Source organism: Camelus ferus, chromosome 29 (genome assembly GCF_009834535.1).
Source record: "Camelus ferus isolate YT-003-E chromosome 29, BCGSAC_Cfer_1.0, whole genome shotgun sequence".
Classification (NCBI taxonomy): Eukaryota; Metazoa; Chordata; class Mammalia; order Artiodactyla; family Camelidae; genus Camelus; species Camelus ferus.
In genome coordinates this window covers 25,012,792-25,033,570 of record NC_045724.1, presented here as the reverse complement: position 1 = coordinate 25,033,570, position 20,779 = coordinate 25,012,792, and the positions used below count along the sequence as shown (strand labels likewise).

The window sequence follows — 20,779 nt, the reverse complement described above, 5'->3', positions numbered from 1 at the left end:
GGCGTTTCGGGCCTCCTGCATGAGCCGGGGTAAGTGACTGCAAACAAAAAAAGAGGGAAAAGACTCCTTTGCGTGTCTTCATTTTGTCTGTCGTTTTTCTTTGCAAAGGATTATGGAACTGAAAGCACAGAATTCGGCTCCATCAAAACGAGGGGGCGTTGTCATCCCTTTTCATGTGAAGCTGCTGTTATTATTAGTATTATTATTACTATTATTATTATTACTATTATTATTATTATTATTATTATTATTATTATTATTTGATAACCAGCAAATTTGGGCAGTACATCACCTTCGTATGGTTCAAGGTCTAATGCAGTTAAGTTTAGTTGAGCAAATGCTTTCCTAGCTTTGCAAAACGATGGTAAAACACAGAGATTCCGTCAAGAGAGAGCTTTCTCATGCCATGTATTATCAATTTAACTCAAGAAGAGGGAAGTAAGCACCAGAGCTGTCAGGGGCGCGGAGGGGAGACTGGGCTCAACGCTGCCTGTACGTCCTCGGTTATCATCACCCACGTGTCTGAAGTAAAAGTTCCTGCACTTCAGAAAGAACCGTAGCAGACACCTTTACCTTGGGACACACGCGGCTCGGCATCCCCGATCTGTGCGCTTCACGCTGATGAGGGGTAAAGCACCACGCACAGCAACACCATTTCCGCTGTGTCAACTTTTATAGTGAGTCATGGGTCTGCCTAACCAGATAAATGTAACAGGACATCCTGTAGTCGCTCTGCAGTTTTTCCAATGCTTCGAATTTTTTTTCTTCTCTCTCTCTCTCTCTCTCAGCTCTGCAGGAGATGCAAGGCAACCAAATTTTAATCCAACACCAAAACCTGTTATAATTGCAGCTGCAAGGGTGTGCAAAAAGGAAGAGGATGTGAAAGACTATTGGCGGTACTGTGTCTGATAACATCCCTGCAAACGCATCTTCCTTTGGGAACGCAAATCCCCTGCCCGTTGACTCCTGTTCCATGTCTGCTCCCCTCTGCCCTCACCCCCACTTTTGTCACGGGCTTGGTTTTGGCTGTTATTTTTTGCTTTTCCTGGGAAATAAGGAACTTCTCTGGAATTTAGAGGATATATAACTTTGTTTTGGTGACGTGTCTTTATACAGGGCTCCCATACCTGCTTTGCAATGATTTTGTGTTTCTTCCCAATGGAGGGAGGACACACCACCAGATCAGGTAGACAGCAGCAGCGTGGGCCGCCAGTTACAATGGCTGAGGACTGGTAAGACTAGAACACACGTCAGCTCGTGTGTATGAAAAGGACGGACAATTCAGAAATTGATCAATTATTATTTAGGTTTTACTTGAAGACTAAAACTTGTGGTTTCTTCAGCTAAGAATGATAAGAGTGACCCTTAGTAAATATTAGCGAACAAAGTTGTATTTGGTTTTCACAAATACACTTAAATTTCTTAAGCATTGTATTTCATGCCAAGGAGGTAAAGCCCAGCTCAAGATATTGCAGAACTCAAGTTCCAAACCAAAGGAAAAGCATGTAATCAGTTGAACTTGATCAGATATTTAATTGTAAGTATTAATATAGTCAAACAAACTTAGTGCCTGGCTTTGGTAATTATTCTTTCCTGCCATTTACTAGCTGTGTGATATTGGATAAGTTACTTGTCTTCTCTGAGCCTTGCTTTCCTCATCGGCAACCTAGGGATCCACAATACCAACGGCAAACCACTGTCATGTAAGTAAATAAAACAACTCATTCATTAAAAAAAGTTTTTTTTTAGGATGGGGTGGGTATAGCTCCGTGGTAGAGCACGTGCCCAGCATGTACAAAGTCCTGGGTTTGATCCCCAGGCCTTCCATTAAAAATTTTTTTTTTTAAAAAACAACGCATGGCGTGTGCCCAGCTTAGCACATCATGGAAATGAAGCCAATGTGAGGTGGGAGAAGGACCACAAGCCCTGAAGTCAAAGAGCCCGTGTCCCGCCCGGAAACAGCGATTTACTAGTGGGGTATCAGACAGGGGGCTTCTCTTTTCTGCCCCTGCAGCTCCTTACAGTGAGATATAGCAAACATCAGCCTGCGAAGAGCCCTGGGGCCCCCGGGCCGTTGGCAGCTGCTAGTAAATTCCTTTCTCCATCTTCTGGGGAAAGAATCTCTCTGATTCTTTACTGTGACATTAAAATGAAAAATAGCAAAATTTGACAGATTCTTATTGGAGAGAGAAAATAAGCAGTGTTACCACCATAGACATGATTTCAGCCGACAGGAAGAGTGGCAGTGTTCCCCAAGGCTGGTCGTCGTCCCACACACATGAAGCATGTATTAAAAATAGGAGCGTCTAAGAGTTGTCCTGCACAACATTGTAAAATGATTATAAATCAATAAAAAAAAATTAAAAAAAAGGAAGAGAAAAAAAATAAATTTTTTTTCCTAATTGGAAAAAAAAAAAAAAACAGGACAGTCACGCACAGAAAGGGTCGACGACACGACAGCGCTCATGTCAACTTTATCATTAATCCTACAGCAGCTTATTAACCAGTTCAACATCATGTATGCCGGCCGGACCACTGTTTCCTGATCATAGCAAGGCAAGGCGTGAAAGGCGGATAAATTGATGGAACAGCCAGAAACAGAATCCAGTTTCAGAAAGTATATTGCATCCTTTTTTTTTTTTTTTAATGAAAAAGACACAGTGGGGCAACTCAGAGTTTAGAGAGGGCCTGGTTACAGTCCTGTAACAGAGGAAGGGCTCACAGTGGGTGCAGTGGGGGCCTGGGGGAGCTTGTGCTGGATTCATATAGCTTAATTAGTTCTCGATCATTTCCTGAGCCCACCCCCGAAACACACATTTTTTTGAGCCCTTTCTTCTTCAGGTTGAAACCCAGATGCCGCCAAAGGAGTAAGTAAAAACGGACAATGACCTTTCACGACCATTCTCACTCCGCCCAAGTATGCTTTATTCAGCCGCATCGTCAGTGGCCTCTCAACTTCCAGGTTCAGATGACCAAATATCCACACGTGAAGGGGCTTTAGAAGATTTGGTGCTGGTTTTCCAGCCACTGTAAGCTTTTTTTTTCTTTCTGTTTAACAGAAGCATCTAGTTGGACTGGTTTATGAAAGCTCACAGTAGCTGGCGAAGACTTAAGCTCCTTAACACCAGCGATCTTCTTACCGCTCCTTTTGTATGGAGATGCCCTCGAATAATTTTCCTGATTGAACCAAAAGCTGCTTCTGATTGGCCTAAACAGAAGTGCTGCTTTATGCTGCTCAGCTAACTGCTCCGGGTCACAATGAACTATTTTCTTGGGTTAAATGTCCTGAACTGGCCATGAAAGTCCTTGCAGTAAGTCTCACTGTCAGAAGCATAGAATTTGAAACATGGAAGTTACTAGAGATGACAGGCAGATAAGTTTAAAAGCAAGGACTCAAACTGAGATTCTTTAATTTCAAGATAATGTTACATCTATCAAAGAAAGTTTGTGTTTCTTTTGGGGGGGGCGGTAATTAGGTTTATTTATTTATATTTGGAGGCGATACTGGGGATTGAACCCAGGACCTTGTGCATGCTAAGCATGTGCTCTATCACTGAGCTATACCCTCCCCTCTAAAGCAAGGTTATTTTTATTGCCAGCTGACATTCCAGAGAAATTCGGCTTTATGGATGCATAAAAGTATATCTTTTTTGTGGGGGAGGGCGTAGCTCAGTGGTAGAGTGAGTGCTTAGTACACACAAAGTCCAGGGTTCAATCCCCAGTCCCTCTGTGAAAATAAATAAATAAACCTAATGCCCTCCCTCCCTCCAAAAAAGCATAACATTTTATGGATGGATAGATGGGTGAAGGCGGGTCATCACGTGAGAAGGCACGGAGACCAGTGGGATGCAGCCTGCTTCTGGCGGAGAAGACCGGAGGGGACCCTGTTCTCCACTCACCAGTCACGTGACCGTGAGCCAAGTCTCCTCATTTCACTGAGTCCAACTTTCCTCCTGTGTAGAAGGAAGGTCTGAGGAGCCCCGACAGTGTGCTTTTAGGGCTAAATGATGTACATAAGTATGTACCTTGAACGAGGTCTAGCATTCAGTAGACATTACCGACCTGCCCCACTGTTGAGAAGCAGGAATGGACACCACACCTGCGCTCTCTGCCCCTCAAAGACCCGCAAGATGGAATGAAGTGATGCATTCCACAATCTTTGTTAATGTCGTCACAGTATTTCCTTTACCACGACATTGTCACAGCTACCATCTTACCCCTCGTTTCTTTCCAGCTCAAGCATCCCAGCCACTTGGACAAAATCCATCTGTGTGGCCCCAGCCACCTTCCAGCAAACACAGAGACCAGGATAAGGAGGAGTGGGTGTTTAAACCAAGAAAGAGGCTGTGTTTCTGTGGGCCTGACTCCACCTTTATCCATTCAAGGTTACTTTTTCATTCACTAAGCTCCGTGAGAGGTTAGGTGGTAACTCCATCTGATCTTCAGTCTTTCATTTTATCAAGTTTGTTTGTTTTTCATTTGTTGCTTGTTTCCTCTCCTGTGGACCGTATTGAAAGACTAGCCTGTATTTGCAATAAAGACAGAGTGAAAATTAAGGATAATACTTTCGTACTACGTTGAACTGTTAAAATTGCCAATACTCAACTAGTTTTGACCTGTGAAAATGGCAATTTCATACGATTAAACCTAACACTTTCTCTGAGAGCAGTGGTTACGGGAATATTAGAAAGATCCTCTCGTGAGACACGCTCAGCCGTGAGGTGGTTTCCTAACACGCACCTGAGCGCAGCTTACAGCAAAGCCGCCCAAGCAACCTGCTGGCGGTGAAACTAAGCCGGCCTGGGGCGGCGCTGCGCGGGGCGGCGGAGGCTGCTGGCTGAGGCTAGAGGGTGTAGCTGGCAGGAAACTATAGCGAAAAAGAGTAAGAGAAAGAATATATATACACGTATGGATAACTGGATCACTATGCTGTACACCAGAAACTAACACAACGTCGTAAATCAACTAAACTTTAATTAAGGGGAAAAAAAAAAAAAAGAAGATGAAGACAGAGCTGGTGGTGCCTGCCCCGCGCTGGATGAGCTGCATCCCTGGGCACATCACTGAGGCTCTGAACCTCAGGCCCTCGCCCCGCCGAAGCAGCCGGGAGGGCCCGACTCTGCCCGGTCCTTGGGGTCCAGCAAGAAGAGCCGGCCCCGTTCCCCATGTGGTCCAGGCCCTGCTCCTGCCATGCCTGCTCCTCCAGAGAGGAGTCTGTGAGTTCACAACCGCCTAGAGCCCACGCCCCCTCCAGACCCTGCTCCAAGCACCACGGAGACCCTGCCCACTGTCCCTGGGCAGACCAGATGCTCAGGTCTCCTCTCCTGGGGAAGACAGCCCAGCAGCAGGCACCCCTGGGCTGAGGGGTGGCCAGCTGGCAGCTGTCTGTGGGGATGCAGCTGGCATTTGTTTGTGCAGGTTAGGAAGGCCGCTCTCCTACAGGCAAGGCTGCTCAGAGGGAGGGGCGGGGGCAGGGGGAGCAGCGGCAGAGCACAGGCAGGGGCCTTCAGCCAGCCCTCCTGGTGTTGCTCCAGTCCGATGTGCAACTCCAAGGGCTGAGAATTCTGACTTCCCAGGTTAGTTATGGTTAGTTTTGTGTCTCAACCTGGCTAGGCCATGGTACCCAGATATCTGTTCAAACATCAATGCAGATATTGCTGTAAAAGTATATTTTTAGCTGAGATTAGCATTTAAATCAGTAGACTTTGAGTAAAACATATTCTCCTCCATAAGGTGGGTGGGCCACATCCAATCAGTTGAAGGCCTTAACTGAAAAGACTGAGGTCCCCCAGATAAGGAGGAATTCTGCCAGCACACTGCCTTTGGACTTCAGCTGCAACTGCAACTGCAACCTTTCCCAGGGTCTCTGGCCTGCCCTACAGATTTTGGACTTGTCAACCTCTGGAGTCACATGGGCCAATTCCTTGAAATCAGTCTCTCTCCTGTTTCTCTGGAGAACGCTGACAATTACAAAGGCTGGTTTTCCAAGGTAGGAGGGTACAGCGTGTTTTACTGAACTGTCATTGGTTTCTGCAGACTAGATACAATAGGCATATATTGTTTGGGCCTCTGTACTCTCACCACTGGTCCCACAAACCCGAGGGCTGAGCCTGAATGTGTCTGCGCCTCCCACTTCGTGGGGGACAGATCCTCAGTGTGGTGCTACAGTGTAGCTAGTACCACACTTGGTGCTTTTTGCAATAGGATGGTCAGGTCTCGACAATGAAGCCATGGAGGGGTCAGCGACGGAAGGAGACAGGGAGAGACAGCGGAAGGGCCACAGTCTTGTTCAGCCAGACTGAGAGTCAAACCCTGACTCCATCACTCACCAGCTGTTAGCAATCTGTGTGCTCCCGGAGAACTCCCTAACCCCGCAGTGACTCGGTCTCCTTGGGTGTAAGACAGAGCCAGCAGCGTGTGTGTCAGTCATCAAGGTAAGGCTCACGTCCATGGTGTGTGTGAGTCCCCGGCTCCCGGGCCGACTGGGGACACGAGAGCTGCATTAGTTTATGATGGCTGCCATAACAAAGTGCTGCAGCTCATGTGAACCTATTGTCCCATAGTCCTGGCGGCCAGGAGTCCAAGATCAGGGAGCTGAGGACTCTGGTTCCTTCTGAGGCTGTGAGGAAGAACCCTGCAGCCAGCCTCTGTGCCAGCATCTGGTGGTTTCCTAGCCACGCCTGGTGCTCCCTGGCCGGTAGGTACATCGCCTGTGACCTCGGTCTCCGTCTTTATCTGCATTCTGTGTGTGTGCAGGCATGTCTATCCCTGTTCAAATTTTCCTATTTAATAAGGACAGAGTCCCGTGGAGTTGGGCCCACCCTAATGGCCTCTCTGGACTTGATAATCTGCACCGACCCTGTTTCCAAATCAGGTCGCCTTCACAGGGATGGAGATCGGGGCTTTAATATCTTTGGGAGCAACACAATTCAACCCAAAACGACTAATGGTGGGTGGTGGCAGGCTCATCGCACACTCACTCTTCTTCGTTAGGCAAACCCCCCTGAGCCCCTGAGGGGTGCACTGTGCTTAGCGCTTAGAGTAACAGCCACCAGCAAAAACAGAGCAGGAGAGGCAGCCTGGATGCTCCCTCAGGTCACCGTCCCATGCAGGAGCGCCACGTCGCTAAATAACAGCACTAGAATAAAGGCGTAAAGTGTCCACGAGAACCAGAGGTGACTTTCCGTGGGATTTCAAGGGAGGACGAGAGGCAATGGCTCTAAAGAAGCTTCTCTGCTGATGTGGCACCTGACCTGGCCCCCAAGGGTGGGTAGGAGCTGGCTGTGGGAGGATGAGGGGGAAGGGGAACGTGTGAACACAAAGGCCTAAGCTACAGAGAAACACCCTGCGTATCCTCTGTCCTCAGAGCATTTGCTGCGTTTCTCTTCCTCCTTCTTCCTCTCCCTCCCCGCCCCCACCGCCTCAGGCCAGCACTACCATCTGCAGAGATTAGGAAAACCGGCCACTTTACGCCCCCACAGCGCCTGTGTGAGCCCCACGTGACCTGCTCTACAGAAGAGCAAAGAGTCAGATTAAGTGCAGTTTACCCAGGGAGCCACAGAAGAGCCTCTTCTGACATCCTTGGGTCACGGAGCTGAACAATTCAGATCCAAAGTCACATCCGGTCCATCAGAACTCTCCTGCTGGTCAGTGAGGTAAATAAACACAGCCTTAAATTCTAACTTTACTAACGTGGCTTTCTTCCTCTTGTAACTGGGAATCTGAAGAATTCCCTAAGGAAGAGCCAGACACCCGATCTCCGGACAGGTTGTGTTTTTAGGGCAGAGGTACTCTTAGCGCTTAACAAAAACTAATCCAAACAAACAGGACTTCCGAGGAACAGACGTATGTAAACTATTTAGAGCGACAAAAAGGCACACCCGGGGGTTGGAGAAAAGCAGAAACCCAGCCTGGAGGGAACCTTTAGAGGGTGGCTGGACCTCACTGAGAGGCCTGGAGGAGCACCCTGCCCTTCCCGGGCTTGCCTGGAGGTGGGGGAGGGGAAGGGAGGTGCCTCCGAGGCAGCCGCAGGGCCCTCACCCAGCCCTCACCCACCCCTGCACCGGGCACCAGGCAGCACCAGCCTGTCGGTCTGACCTGCTCTGCGAAGATGAGCCAGTGGGGCCCAGAAGGAAGCTCAGCGACGCCCCTTCACACGTAACTGGAATCCTGGAGTCTGGTGAAATGCTTGTCTGACAGCAATGGTGGCCACGTGTGCAGACGCGTAATCACCAAACCGTGTTGAGATCTGGGGGTTTCTGTTGATGCCGCCAACCAAGGCCAGCAGCAGAAGCTGAATTCGTTTGAATCCGAATTCAGTCAAAGGCAGTGTATCTGCAAATCCCAAACTCCCAATTAATCCTTCTCTACCCCCTTCCCCGCTCTCCCAACCAGTAACCATAGGTTTGTTTTCTGTGTCTGTGAGTCTGTCTGTTCTGTAAAATAGATAAACAAGTTCGTACTGTATGGCCCGGGGAACTATATTCAGTAACTCGTAATCGCCTATAATGGAAAACAATATGAAAAAGACTATATATAACTGAATCACTATGCTGTACACCAAAAATTAACACAGCATTGTTGCTTCCATGCCTTGGCTATTGTAGATAGTGCGGCTATGAACATTGGGGTCCTGTATTTTTCGTACTGGAGTTTTCTCTAGATATATGCCCAGGCATGGATTACTGGATCATACGGTAAGTCTATTTTTAGTTTTTTAAGAAACCTTCATATTGTTTTCTGTAATGGCTGCATTGCTACATTCCCACCAACAGAGTAAGAGGGTTCCCTTTTCTCCATGCCCTCTCCAACACTTATTGTTTGTGAACTTTTTGTTTTTTGGGGGGAGGTAATTCGGTTTATTTATTTACTTTTTTTTTTTTGATGGAGGTCCTGGAGGACCCCGTGCATGCTGAGCATACACTCTACCACTGAGCTATACCCTCCCCCATGCCTTTGTGGACTTTTTGATGATGGCCAGCCTGACCGGTGTGAGGTCATACCTCACTGTGCTTTTATTTGCACTTCTCTGATAATTATCGATATTGAGCATCTTTTCCTGTGACTATTGGCCACCTTAGGTCTTCATTGGAGAAATGTGTGTTTAGGTCTTCTGCCCATTTTTGATTGGGTTGTTCATTTTTTTGTTGTTGTTATTGAGTTGTAGGAGCTGTTTGTATATTCTGGAAGGTAAGCCCCTGTCGGTTGCATTGTTTGCAAATACTTTCTCCCATTCCTTAGGTTGTCTTTTTATTTTTTTATGATTTCCTCTGCTACATAAAAGCTTATAAGTTTAACTAGTTTCCATCTGTTTACTTTTGCTTTTATCTCTAGCGCCCCTTTGTTAACTGACTCATTTGTTGCTGTGATCATTACCAGTGATCAGTGGAGCTGCGTCTTCCAGAAGGAATTAAGCTGCACAGCCAGCTTTCAAGACCAGTGTCTTCATGACGCACCCCTGGACTCCCAGAGCAGCAGGCCGTTTGCCCCCCTGGGAGGGGTCTCTTTCCCACCCAACACCTCCCTCAGGCTCCAACCTCACTGCCTGGAGAGCACTGACTTACTCCCCCCAAAGCCCACCTCCCTTCATGATGTCCTGGGTACCACGTGACCCTTCTCACCCTGTCTCCATCCAAACTGCCCGAGTCTTAATGCCAATGGAACTTAAGAAAGCTCCCTGATTAAACTACATCATGAAACTGCTCTGAAAATTAAGTGGTTTTATGCCCTTCTGTTTTATCAGTGTCTCGTGTTTTTCCAAGTCCTTCCTACCTCCTTTGACTGATGCAACCAATTCCAGAAAGTTCTTTTTGTTCAAAAGTCATAAGACACAGCCTTTGGCAACCACCACAGTTATAATCGACCCAGGCAAGAACGGTCAGTGGACACTCATGCCAGTGGGTAAGAGTTTGACGGAGGACAGGAAATTTACAGGAGAGACAGATGGAGCACAAAGACGGTTACATGCGGACAGCTGAAGAATTTGGCTGAAGGCTATCTGGAGAGTCTTTGTGCTATTTTGAAAACTTTTCGCTGAGTCTGAAATTATGAAAAGCTAAATACATGGGCTCCTAGGTGCCATTGGAGCCCCCAGAAAACAGGTTTGGCATCTCTAGAAATGAGAGCTGGGACAGGGCAGATATAGGGTCCCGAGACCACCTCTGTTTGAGGGCTGGGCCTCCTCACTGAAGGTCGGGCGGCAGGAGATGTGGCCTGGGGCCTCCTCCCTCAGAGAGGAAACCAAAATGAGGTCAGAAGCAATCCCCCCCGATGGACCCCAGGAGCCCCCAGTGGGACCACAGGAGACAATTTCTTATGCATCGTTTATGACTTTGGTCTCGTTACCATGTAGAACCACCTCGTGTCTCCCTGAGGAGAAGATTAACTTTGTACGTTTGACCAGATTTCAATCCCAGTTGAGTTACTGGTGTTACGACTATTTCCGTTTAGCTTGGTTTTAATAATTTCTTGCTCAGGGAGCTCAGGCGTTCCTTCATAAATGTAAAGGAATTGAGGACGACTCGGCCTGGATGTCACTGTTTGCTCCTGGGCTCTGTGCTGTGTCTGTGGTGTTTCAGGTGGAGAAGTCTGAGCTTCTTGTCGTCTGAGGGGTGGAGCTGTGCTTTCACGTCAGGGGTTTGATTCCAGCGCCCACCACCTCAGCAAGGGGAATCTGGAAACGCCCTGGCGTGTCACCAGACAAGGGGGTGAACGAACGCACCTCAGCCTGAAGTTCAAGGAGAATGTGGAAGGCACATTTACATCATTTTTATAATTCCCTCACTTCAAATAACTTGTTTGATTCATCATTCCCAAGTGCGTCAGATGAAGGCCTTCTACTGTCTTCTACTGTGAACGCTGGCGATGAGTAGAAGCCCATCTGTTTGGGAGATTTGCCCCAAATTCTCCCAGGTTTGGTTGGGGCTGTTTCCCAGTGGCCCCTAATCTTGGCTGCTCACTAGAATGATCTGGGGAGCTTTGGAATCCCTGATGGTTGGGGTCCCCCCACATCCCACCCTCCAGAGGTCGGTTTAAAGGTCTGGAAAAGGCCGGGACAAGGGACCCTCAGGTGCAGGCAGGTGAGAACTCTGCATTATTTGCTCAGGTCTGTGGCCATGTTTGCAAGGGTCAGATGGAGAGTCTCGGCCTTGACTTTTTTCCTTCCCCTAAAGCCAATCAGGGGGCTTCTGCAGATAACCCGCGAGAGTCCTTGAGCTGCGCTGAGGAGTCTGACCCCCTGGAGGCTGGCTCCCAGAGGAGTGGGAGGGCACTGGGGACAGTCCACACTGTGGCAGTGGGTGAGCTGCACTCCGGCTGGTGAGGTGGGCGGGTGGACGTGACACTGTATGCAGAGATGACCAATCTCAGCCGTGAGGGCCACAATCAGGCAGGTGAAGCTGAAGGTCCGCGTGGGAGGAGAACCTCCTTGCGGTCAGGACTTTCCTCTTCCTCTCACTGGATGATGGGCTGTTTCTACACAGTCAATTCTCGTTAATCACAGGAGTCCTGGTCTCGACAGTCACCACATACAACTGAGTCAGTGAATACTGAGCCACTGTGGCCAGGAGGACTTTGGGGTAAGGTGGCTGCATGCCTTTGGCCACCACATTTCCATCGATTGAAAGAGAACCTTGTATTGTGTGCTTTTCTGTTTGGACACGTGTCTCCTCTGTAAGGCACATCCCAGCCTTGTTGTCTTAGGGCGCCAGACAGCGCTACACTCGGGGTCATTTTAAATGGTGAAATCACCCACAAAAATGCAAATACATGGCACTAAACAGATCGCACAAGGGCTCATGTTTGTAGAACGAGCTGAAACTAGAAGGCAGAGAGGCGCCTTGCTGGCCTCAGCCGGGGACAAGTGCGTCCGGCGCCTCCAGCTTTCCCGGCCACGCTCACATCCACCGGTGACTGGGAAAGCGCTGTGAGCAGACTGATTCTGGGGTTACTAATAACTGTTAGTGAGCAGGTGAATTTGCACAGAATCTGAGAAAATGAGGCTCGTCTACACATAGTGAGGCCATTTCCACTACTTCTCCTGTGGCGCCCTCAGTCACAGCCCTCCCCTCCTTCAGAAGCCCGCTTACCCCATCAATGGGGTCTTCGTTGATGTGCAGCCTGCCTCTGACCGTTCCATCCTGTGCTCAGTTCTCAGTAGAGAATACTGTCGAGACAACGCAGTCCATCGAGCAATGAGCCGATCGATGCTAATGAAGTATTTCAGAGCACCTACGTGAACTGTGGAGAGTGACTGTAAGAAAGAGATAAACACCAAAGCAATGCCTTCCCAAGAGGGCTGTTCACCAGGAGTCGAGGAGAGCAAGTTAACATGTGAAACACAAGCAAGCAATGCTTACAAGAGCCCGGTCTAGTGTGAGATGAATGACACACACTGTATGTGCTCTCGACGACTAGAGGGGAACTTGGTTAGGATGTTCGTGTGTGTGAGGAGTTAGAAGTGGGGGAGCTTGCTGTAAGCCCAGCTCTGCCTGGCGAGGTTTTGTTTCTTACTCCAAGAGCCACTTCACCAAAACAACACTGACAGGACCTTCCAGACAGCCTAGGCAACACCAGACATTTGGTGTCCCATGCTTACTTGCCAGATGCCTCAAGGCTCCGTTGGTAAATAGTATGTATTTCCAATTAGGGTCAAGATATTTCAGAGCACATTCTGCAGGGAAGTCCAGAAAATGGCCCTCGGGCAGTGAATAACTCCGCAGGACCATGACAGATTTCACTCACACACGCAACACCTTCCAACAGGTAACCCAACCCTTCCTCTCCAGCAGGAGACCAACCAGCCGCAGACCAGTGAGCATCTAGGTACAGACCTTCCGACTTGTCTGTTGTTAAGGAAGTAGTTTGCAAACCTTTGTCCTCTGTTACTAGTAACAAATGACTGCTCTATGGATCATGATACAGGGTGGCTGACTTGTCCTCTGGACTGGGTGCAGCCTCGTAAGGGGGCCAGAATTGTTAATAAAAGGTCATGGGTCTGACGAGCTTAGGGCTCGTCTGGCCCCCAGTAGACCCTAGGTAGATGTCTGCTATTACCTATTATAAACACAGAGTCCAAATCTCCTCCCTGGAGGGCTGTTTCCTTGTAAATTCTAGGCTGGAATCCCAGCGAGCGCAATCTTGCTTAGAACAGGCAGGCATCCAAGGTGCCTGAGACTGATACTCTGTCTTGGATTTATACGGGCATTTACTGAGTTGAAACATGAGCTCGAAGATGAAGTCATTCGTTCAGCAAACACTAGTCAGGGACCTTCTGTGTGCCAAGCTCTACAGGCGGGGATACAGAGATGGCAGGAACCAAAGAGTAATGGCGACCATTACTGTGCACTGGACAGTGCAAGCCCTGCCCAGACGGCAGTTCCTCCTCCCAGCAGCATCCTGTCCCCATTTTTCCGGGACGATACCGAAGTTTCGAGGGGCTGAGAAATTGCCAGGCCATATAACTCCACAGCGCCCCCGACCCCCACCCCGCCACCGCCTCTATCAATACCTTGAGCCTGTGTACACCCTTAAGGAGCTACTCTACTGGTGATTAAGAACTCCAGGAGACCCTGAGCCTCGGCTGAGCACAGCCCATCCTCTCTCTAGAGAACTCCAAGTGTTGGGGGGATCAAAGTGCGCCTCCTCTGCCGCCAGGGGCACCCCGCTTCCTAACACTCCAGGGAGTAGGTGGGAAGGGAAGGAAAGAAGACACGAGAGGTTTCGTCGCTGGGCCAGGACTCCAGGCGCCAGAAGATCTCCTGGAAGATTGTTGCGTCCGTCCCTGCAGGAGAATGCGGGGCCCCAGGCGGCTCCACTCTCCCACGCTGCGCGCCGGGACGCAGGTTCTTTGCCTCCAAAGCTCCGCGCGACAGCCACACCGAAGACCCAAACCTTGGGCAGGGGCCAGGCGGTCACTTCCCCGCCCTCCAGGAGGGGTATGCAAATCCGAGCACCAGGAAGTAGCTGGGACCTCTCGGCCGCGCTCGGCGACGGCCAGTTCCTCCGCCGCCGCTCCGGGCCGTCGCCGCTCGCTCCCGGCCGTGGCGCCTCCGGGCCGGACGCGCTGCAGCCTCCAGCCCGCGGCAGGCGGGGCGGCCGCGCCACCCCTGGCCCCGAGCCCGCACCCCGAGCCGCGTGCCTTCCGTCGCCGGCCCCGCCGGGCCACCCCGTCGCGACCCCCGCTCTGACCCCCGGCCACCGTGGAGCTCCGCCGCCGCCGCTCCGCGACTTGCACCCGGAGCTGGTGAGTTTTAGGCGCCAGTCGGGGGGTGAGCGCGGGACCGGGAGGGCCGGGCAGGGGCACGACTGTGCCTCCCGCCGGAGTCTGGGGCGGGGGACCCGGAGCCGGGAGCTGGGGGGCGGCACGGGTGGCGGGGCGGGCGGCGCGCGCGGCTGCCTGGCCGACCGGCGCCGGGCCGGGCGGTGAGGCCACCCAGCTGCCTTCGGCCCCGGGTGACCCGGCCCGGGGAAGCGAGGCCACGGGGGCGGGCGGCTCCGCAGGTGTCTTCTCCGCCCGGCCGCGCAGGGGCGTGGCGCGGGGGCGGGCGCCCCGCGGGTCCCTCCGGCGCCGCCCCGAGGGCCGGATGCCGATTCCGCTCGGGCCGCTCCCGGCGCGCGGCGGGGAAGCCCCTTTCCACGCGGAGCGGACGCGCGGCGGGGATCCCGGGGGCGCTGCTCGCCGGCGCGGTCTGGCCTCCCCTCCGAACCCCGGCCCCCGAGGTGAGCGCGGCGGCTCGGCCCGGGCCCGGGGACAGCCGCCCGCCCGGGTCGCCCGGCCGGAGGGAGCGGGACGCCCAGGGGCTGCGGCGGGGCGGCGCGCACCCTCCCGCTGAGCCCGGCGCCTCCCGGCCTGCAGAGCAGTGGTCCCGAGCCTTCGGCTGCCCGGCCGAGAGGAAGCGAGAGTTATTTTAAGAATTCAGGGGTTGCCGTTCCTTCGCCTTGGGGGAAGGGAGTAAGCGTCAGTTCCCACTTGCCTGCATTATCTTGACCGACTGTGGAGTCTTCTGGGAGCAGAGCGTTTGACATACTCCTTTTAAGTGCGGGCGTGGGTGCGGGTGTGTGTGTGTGTGTTGTGTGTGTGTGTGTGTGTGTGTGTGTGTGTGTGTGTGTGTGTGTGTCTGCCTGCCTCTCTTAATTACCCCCAGTCCACCCACCTTCTTTGCCATCTCAGAAACTCGGGTTGAATCCAGGCTTCGCCTATCCCTAGCTAAGTGTGAACTTGGGCCTCTGAAACTCTGGGTTGGACTTTCCTCATTTTTAAGCGAACGTATCTACCTTCTGAGATATGTGTTGCTTATGAAGCCCCAAGCACATACTGGGCATTCCATAAATAATTGTTTCCATGAAAACGAGGCTCCCTGCTTCTTTGCAATTTGATGGTTTTAAACCCAAGGCTGCATGTCCAATTTGGCCACCTGACCTTACTGGTAAATCTGCATAATAAATATACCAGAGATTTGCTGTCCCAGAGCAGGACCCAGGAGTCTGACTCACCCGAAGTACCAGCCAATGAGGATGATTCTGATTTCTTGGCCGCCCTCTGTCCGTAGGGTTCAGGAGGGCAGGGTGTTCTCGCTCCAGCATCACCTAAGGCAGTGCAGGGGGAACAGGCACTGAAAGAAGACAGGAATTTACTGAGTACTCAGAGTCCTTCCTGATAAGGTAAGCTCTGCTGGAAGAGTGGGATGCTGGTAGTTCCTGGCTCTGATTTGGAAGTAAGGAGGTCAGTATTTTGAGGCTTGAAGAAATTTATTTTGATCACAAGAGGCTTTTGGTGACTGGGCCTCTTTGGGTGCGGAGTTGGGTAATCCTCTTCCTGAGTTCCCTTCAGGGAAGAGGGCAGTGGATGTAAAGAAGGAGAAAAGAGGAGCCAGAAAACCTGAGTTTGGGGTTCCTCCACCATTTACCAGAGCTGTGATTTTGGATAAATTACTTGGGCCATTAATTCTACCAACATTTCCATCACAGCAGTAACTAGAGTTATATTATGATTTGTCCACACAAGTATGGTCTGTATTCACCACTACAACGAATGGACGTGAAAAAGCGTTGTCTGGCTTGCCCGAAACTCGAGCTCTGGTGCTTGTCACATGGTCGAGATGGCTGGGAAGAAGGAAGCAGAGTGTGCCCTGAGCCTGGCCCTAGGCAAGGCCCAGGCACAGGGCTGGCCCCTAAGGCATCTGCAGTCCACGGGCCTCTCTATCTGGTTTCTGAAAAAGGAAGTTGGAGGGCCTGTCCTGACTGTCAGGTTATCCCTGCGCTCGTGTTGTAAGTGATCATCTCTGCTCAGGACTGGTTACTGTGCTGTGCCACTGGGAGAGGAGTCTTCATCTGGAGTGGTGGGATGGGGCCTGCAAAGCCTTCATCAAAAAGACGTGCTTCATCTGAGATTCACTGGTGTTGGGATGGTTGGTAGAGAACTTGTAATAGCTGTGTCCCACCCCTGACCATGGCATTCTCTTAGCAGAAAAGTGTCTCAGCAGTTTTGTGATTTCATGTCTTTCGAAGCCTTTTAGTCCCATTATATTTGTATTCAGAGATAAATCCCCGGGGGAGGGTACAGCTCAGTGGTAGAGAGTGTACTTAGCGTGTGCACGATCCTGGGTTCACTCCCCAGTACCTCTGTTAAATAAATAAGTAAAAATGAACCTAATTGCCTGCCCCCACCAAAAAAAAAAAAAAAAAGTCACCGAAACATTTGAGATGCCGGTTGGTTCAAGTGAATGTATAGAGCTGTAATTTAACAAAATTAAACCCTATTTTCCATAAACAAGCCAAGATTAATTTTAAATCTATATAAATAGGAGTATAGTATGTATCTGTCCCTTGCATGGGACACTGTTGCAGCTCACTTACACTGCTGGTGGCAATGACCTCCACGTCCTCAGGCGTAGATAGTGTTGACATTGAAAGGTCTTTGCAGCCCTTAGTTGGGACATTGAATGCAGAGATGGCCTGAGACCTTTCTTGGGCTCATCTGGCCAGGATGGTGCTGACACCTTTTGCTTATCCAGGACTCTGAAGCCTTCTGAACTCTGATTTCATTTGCTCCTCTCATGAACTTCCCAAGTAGGCAGGGACAGATGCCAAAAAAGAGGTTTGTGGCATGTCCAAGGTCGCATGAGTAGTGCAGTGGCACTGTTGGGCACAGTAGGTGTGTTTCCTGGCCCCAACTTTAGAGCTTCCCCAGTTGTCTGCCTTTGGACCTGTGGCTGGTACTCAGTTACTTAAAAGTAAAGAAATGAATGTATCATTTAATACACATTTTTAAGGCGGAGAATCACAGGTGGTTTTCTTCTGTCACTTGGAAGTTGCCTGAGCTTAGTGGCTGACGAGAGCCAGATGAACCGTGGAGCAGGGGCACGGGGGCGGGACTGGGCAGCTGAGTTTCTATGCCTTCAGCTCTGCTTCCTGCTCGGGGAGGGGAGCTCTGATGACTGCCAAGGTGACACCTTCCTGGCTGCTGTCTGAGCAGCTCCAGTGACTGCCTGGAGGGCTCTCTGGTGTTCATTGGTTGGGACAGACGTGCCCCAATAATACTTTACAAAGGGATGCCCTCCAGCCTCTGCTAGAAGTGTGTCTTGATCAGGCCTCCCAGCCTCCTTGTGTGGTTGTTGAAACAGTGAGAGGTGTCATTCGAGGCGAAAATATAAAATAAGGAGACGTGGAAACACGTGGCCCATTCCCTGCTGCACGCGAGGCCCGGTCATCTGGAGCCCAGCCTACGCTACGCAGACGTGGCCTGCCGGGTTTTAAGATTGGTAATGGGGAGGACAGGGAAGAGGAAGTTGATCAGAAATACTGAAAGATTTCTTACAGCTGCCCAGTTTCCTGATACTTAAGTTGTGAAACTCTGAGTTCATTCTCTCATCATTTCTAACATTTATTTTGAGTAAGTTCCCACTGGGGGGAGAAGCCCAAGTGTAGAAAATAGTATGGAAATCTGCCAATTGAGGGATTCGAATTTTGGGGAAAGACTTGTTTATAAAGACTTGGGCCTTCTTTTAGGTGTCTTTGGCTCTGGTTGGCTGGAAGGGGTCTCTTGTAATTTGGAATAGCAAGTTGAGGGCTTACTTGAGATGGTGTGTTTGAAAGGCTCGTCCACGTGGGCAAGTTGCAGGGGCCTCCACTGGCCTTCGTCCTTTCTTCTTGGGCTTCTTCCTCACTCTTGTTCTGAGCTCAATGCAAAGCTACTTCTTGAAAGTTACCCAGACAATCAGGACGGAAGAGTTCGTTTGTGTCGAACTCTTCCAAAGTGCTGGCTATCTAACTGTGCTTTGTTACCATCACATATTTGAATCTGTCTTCCCCTCTATCCCAGAGCCTTCAGGCCACGAGCGGGTGTGATCGGAGCCGACCCTTGTTGGTTAGTCTCACTGTAACTGTGTTCGTTCTTCCCGATGCTAAGATGCACACATGAGGTTCTGTAAAGTTACACAGGCGGGGGCGACCTTCCCAGAGTCCGTTTGAGCGTGTGTTTCTCAGCGCTCTGCTCTTGATGGGTCGTAGAGCACAGGGAAGATGTCCTCATTCGTGGGGCTCGGGGGGCCTCTAAGTGTGTCTTATTACCTTTTTCACAGTTCACACTTCAGGCAAAGTCAAATACTGCTGGGCCGGCCCGCACGCCCCGCTTTCTGTGGGCCTCTGCCATCACCCTCCTGACGGACCCCGATTCACGCTGGTGGTTGGCTCCTTGTCCGTCCTGCCCAGTTCCCCGTCCTCTGGCCACTGGTCCAGCCTCTGGTGAGAGCACGGGAGGGGTTGGAGAGCTGGGTCTGGATTCACGCTGCCTCCGGCCGCAGCTGGGAGGTCTGATGGGTGTCTGGCCTCCTGGGTGCCTTCTGGTACATGTTAACCCCCGCGGGGGCGAGGCCGGTACAGAGGCTTGCCGCAGGAGCCCGTCTGGAGAGTGAGGCCCACTTCTGCTTTCCGCGGGGAAGCTGGGTCGCGGAGCGCGGAGGCCGGAGAGAGGAGGAGGCTGGCGAGGAAGTGATACTTCCTCCTGCTTCGAAGGCCCCAGGCTCGTCATTTGCCTGCAGCTCCACCTTCCTCACCGCCCAACCCTGCTTTTACCTCCGGGTTCTTTCTACCACCTTCAGCTCTGTTCTGTTTTCAGTTTGTCCTTGGGGTCGGGGGGGGAGGGGAAAGGCCGAATCTAGTGATCAGGGTGGAGTGTTTTCTCGTGGAGCCCAGGGCAGCCAAGCTGGATGTTTAAGCCACAGGAAGATGGATGTTTTGAAATTCTCCATCATGGAAACCGTTGCAAAACTCGGAGCAGGTGTTTTGCAATCTTTTCATATGCAGGCATCATAATAATTTCTTAATCCTGACTTCAGTGCTTCAGGGCTATTTAAAAAATCACTTAGGCTGAAGCATCTTGTTAAATTTCGGGGACAGAGGATAGAGCAGAGACTTTTAAACTTCTGGGACCAGGATCCATGTCCAAAAAAGAAAAGAAAAGAGAGAAGAAGAAAGAAAGAAACGAAATTTGGTGCAAGAGCCTTTCCACCCAACTTGCTGGGGAGCCTGACCCCACGCTGTCCCCTGAGGCTGGCTCGCTGAGAGCTGGCAGAGTTTAACATGTGCAGAGGTGGGCCCAGCAGTTTCACAAGCTCCAGTCCAGTAGGGAGGCTTATTAAAACAAACACAAAGTAAGATACATCCATACAGTGCATGGTATACCTTGTAAATATCTTTAAAAAGAGAATTAAATTATACTTACTGATATGCAAGGTGTTTTAAAATGCTGAACACAAGCTGAAAAGTAATATGTCACCATATCTGACATAAAATACTAGTATGTGACACGTAGGCCTGTAAGTTATGCATACGAATACTTTTTTACAGTGAAGGGTTTTTCTATGGTAGTGTAGTCGATTTACAATGTTGTGTTAGTTTCTGGGGTACAGCATGGTGCTTCAGGTATACATGCATACGGGTTTTTTCATATTCTTTTTCATTATAGATTATTATAAGCTATCGAATATAGTTCCCTGTGCTCTACAGTAAGATCTTGGTGTTTATCTTTTGTATAGACAGTAGTTTGTAACTGCTCGTCCCAAACTCCTAATTTATCCCTCCCCTTTTGGTAACCCGAAGGAATTTTTCTGAGAGTCTGTTTCTGTTTTGTAAATGAGCTCATTTGTAAAATTTTTTTAGATTCCACATATAATTAATATCATGTGATATTGGTTTTTCTCTGTCTTCATTTCTAAAGTTATTAATACTGATTATTTCCAGGTGCTGGGTGAGTGTGGAATTCTTTCTTCCTTCGGTGCATTTATATTTTGTTAAAAAGGGCGTGGCTTACATAGTTTTAGAACAGCAGTGTCATGGCCAATGACATGTAATAAACCAGTGTGACTGCAGGGGAGGGTAGAGCCATCAGGAAACTTTGGGGCAAAAGTGGCCCTTTGACAGTTGAGTAGTTATAACTGTAGGCAGACCTGCCCCTGGAGGAACTCATGAGCAGCAAATGTTGTAAGCAGAGATAATATTTTCTCAAAGAAGTGTCCACTTCTTATACTTACCTTTAGCAGTGAGCTTCCTGAGAGCCTTCTGGGACTCAGACACAGCCTCACAAGGAAACTCCGGGGGTAGGGGGGCGATGGAGCCCTGGGGGGAGCAGACCCACCCGCCCGCCCATCGCTGGCCGCACAGGCCTACAGGCCCCTGGTCCCGAGGACTCAGGTGTTGGATTTCTCTGTGTAAACGAAGGTCCATCATTGGAACCTTTTAAGGGGAAGCCATTTTTTCCCGTCACAATCAACTTCTTGCCTGG

The 20,779-nt window shown here is 50.4% G+C and overlaps 1 protein-coding gene across 6 annotated transcripts in view; it reads left to right on the top strand.

Annotated features, from left to right (window-relative positions):
• Positions 1-13,910: 13,910 nt before the first annotated feature.
• The window catches only part of LYN (LYN proto-oncogene, Src family tyrosine kinase), a 105,756-nt gene continuing 98,887 nt past the window's right edge, over positions 13,911-20,779 (top strand). For 2 of the 6 annotated variants that reach the window (XM_032470300.1, XM_032470299.1), the window contains exon 1: positions 14,119-14,242. Coding sequence is in view for 1 of the 6 variants with exons in the window: in XM_032470296.1 (XP_032326187.1) it covers positions 13,937-14,242 (306 nt within the window). In the remaining 5 variants the exon portion in view is untranslated. Of the gene's footprint in view, positions 14,243-14,595; positions 14,719-15,641; positions 15,661-20,779 lie in introns of those variants that run through there. The other 4 variants (XM_032470298.1, XM_032470297.1, XM_032470296.1 and 1 more) reach the window with 3 other exon arrangements.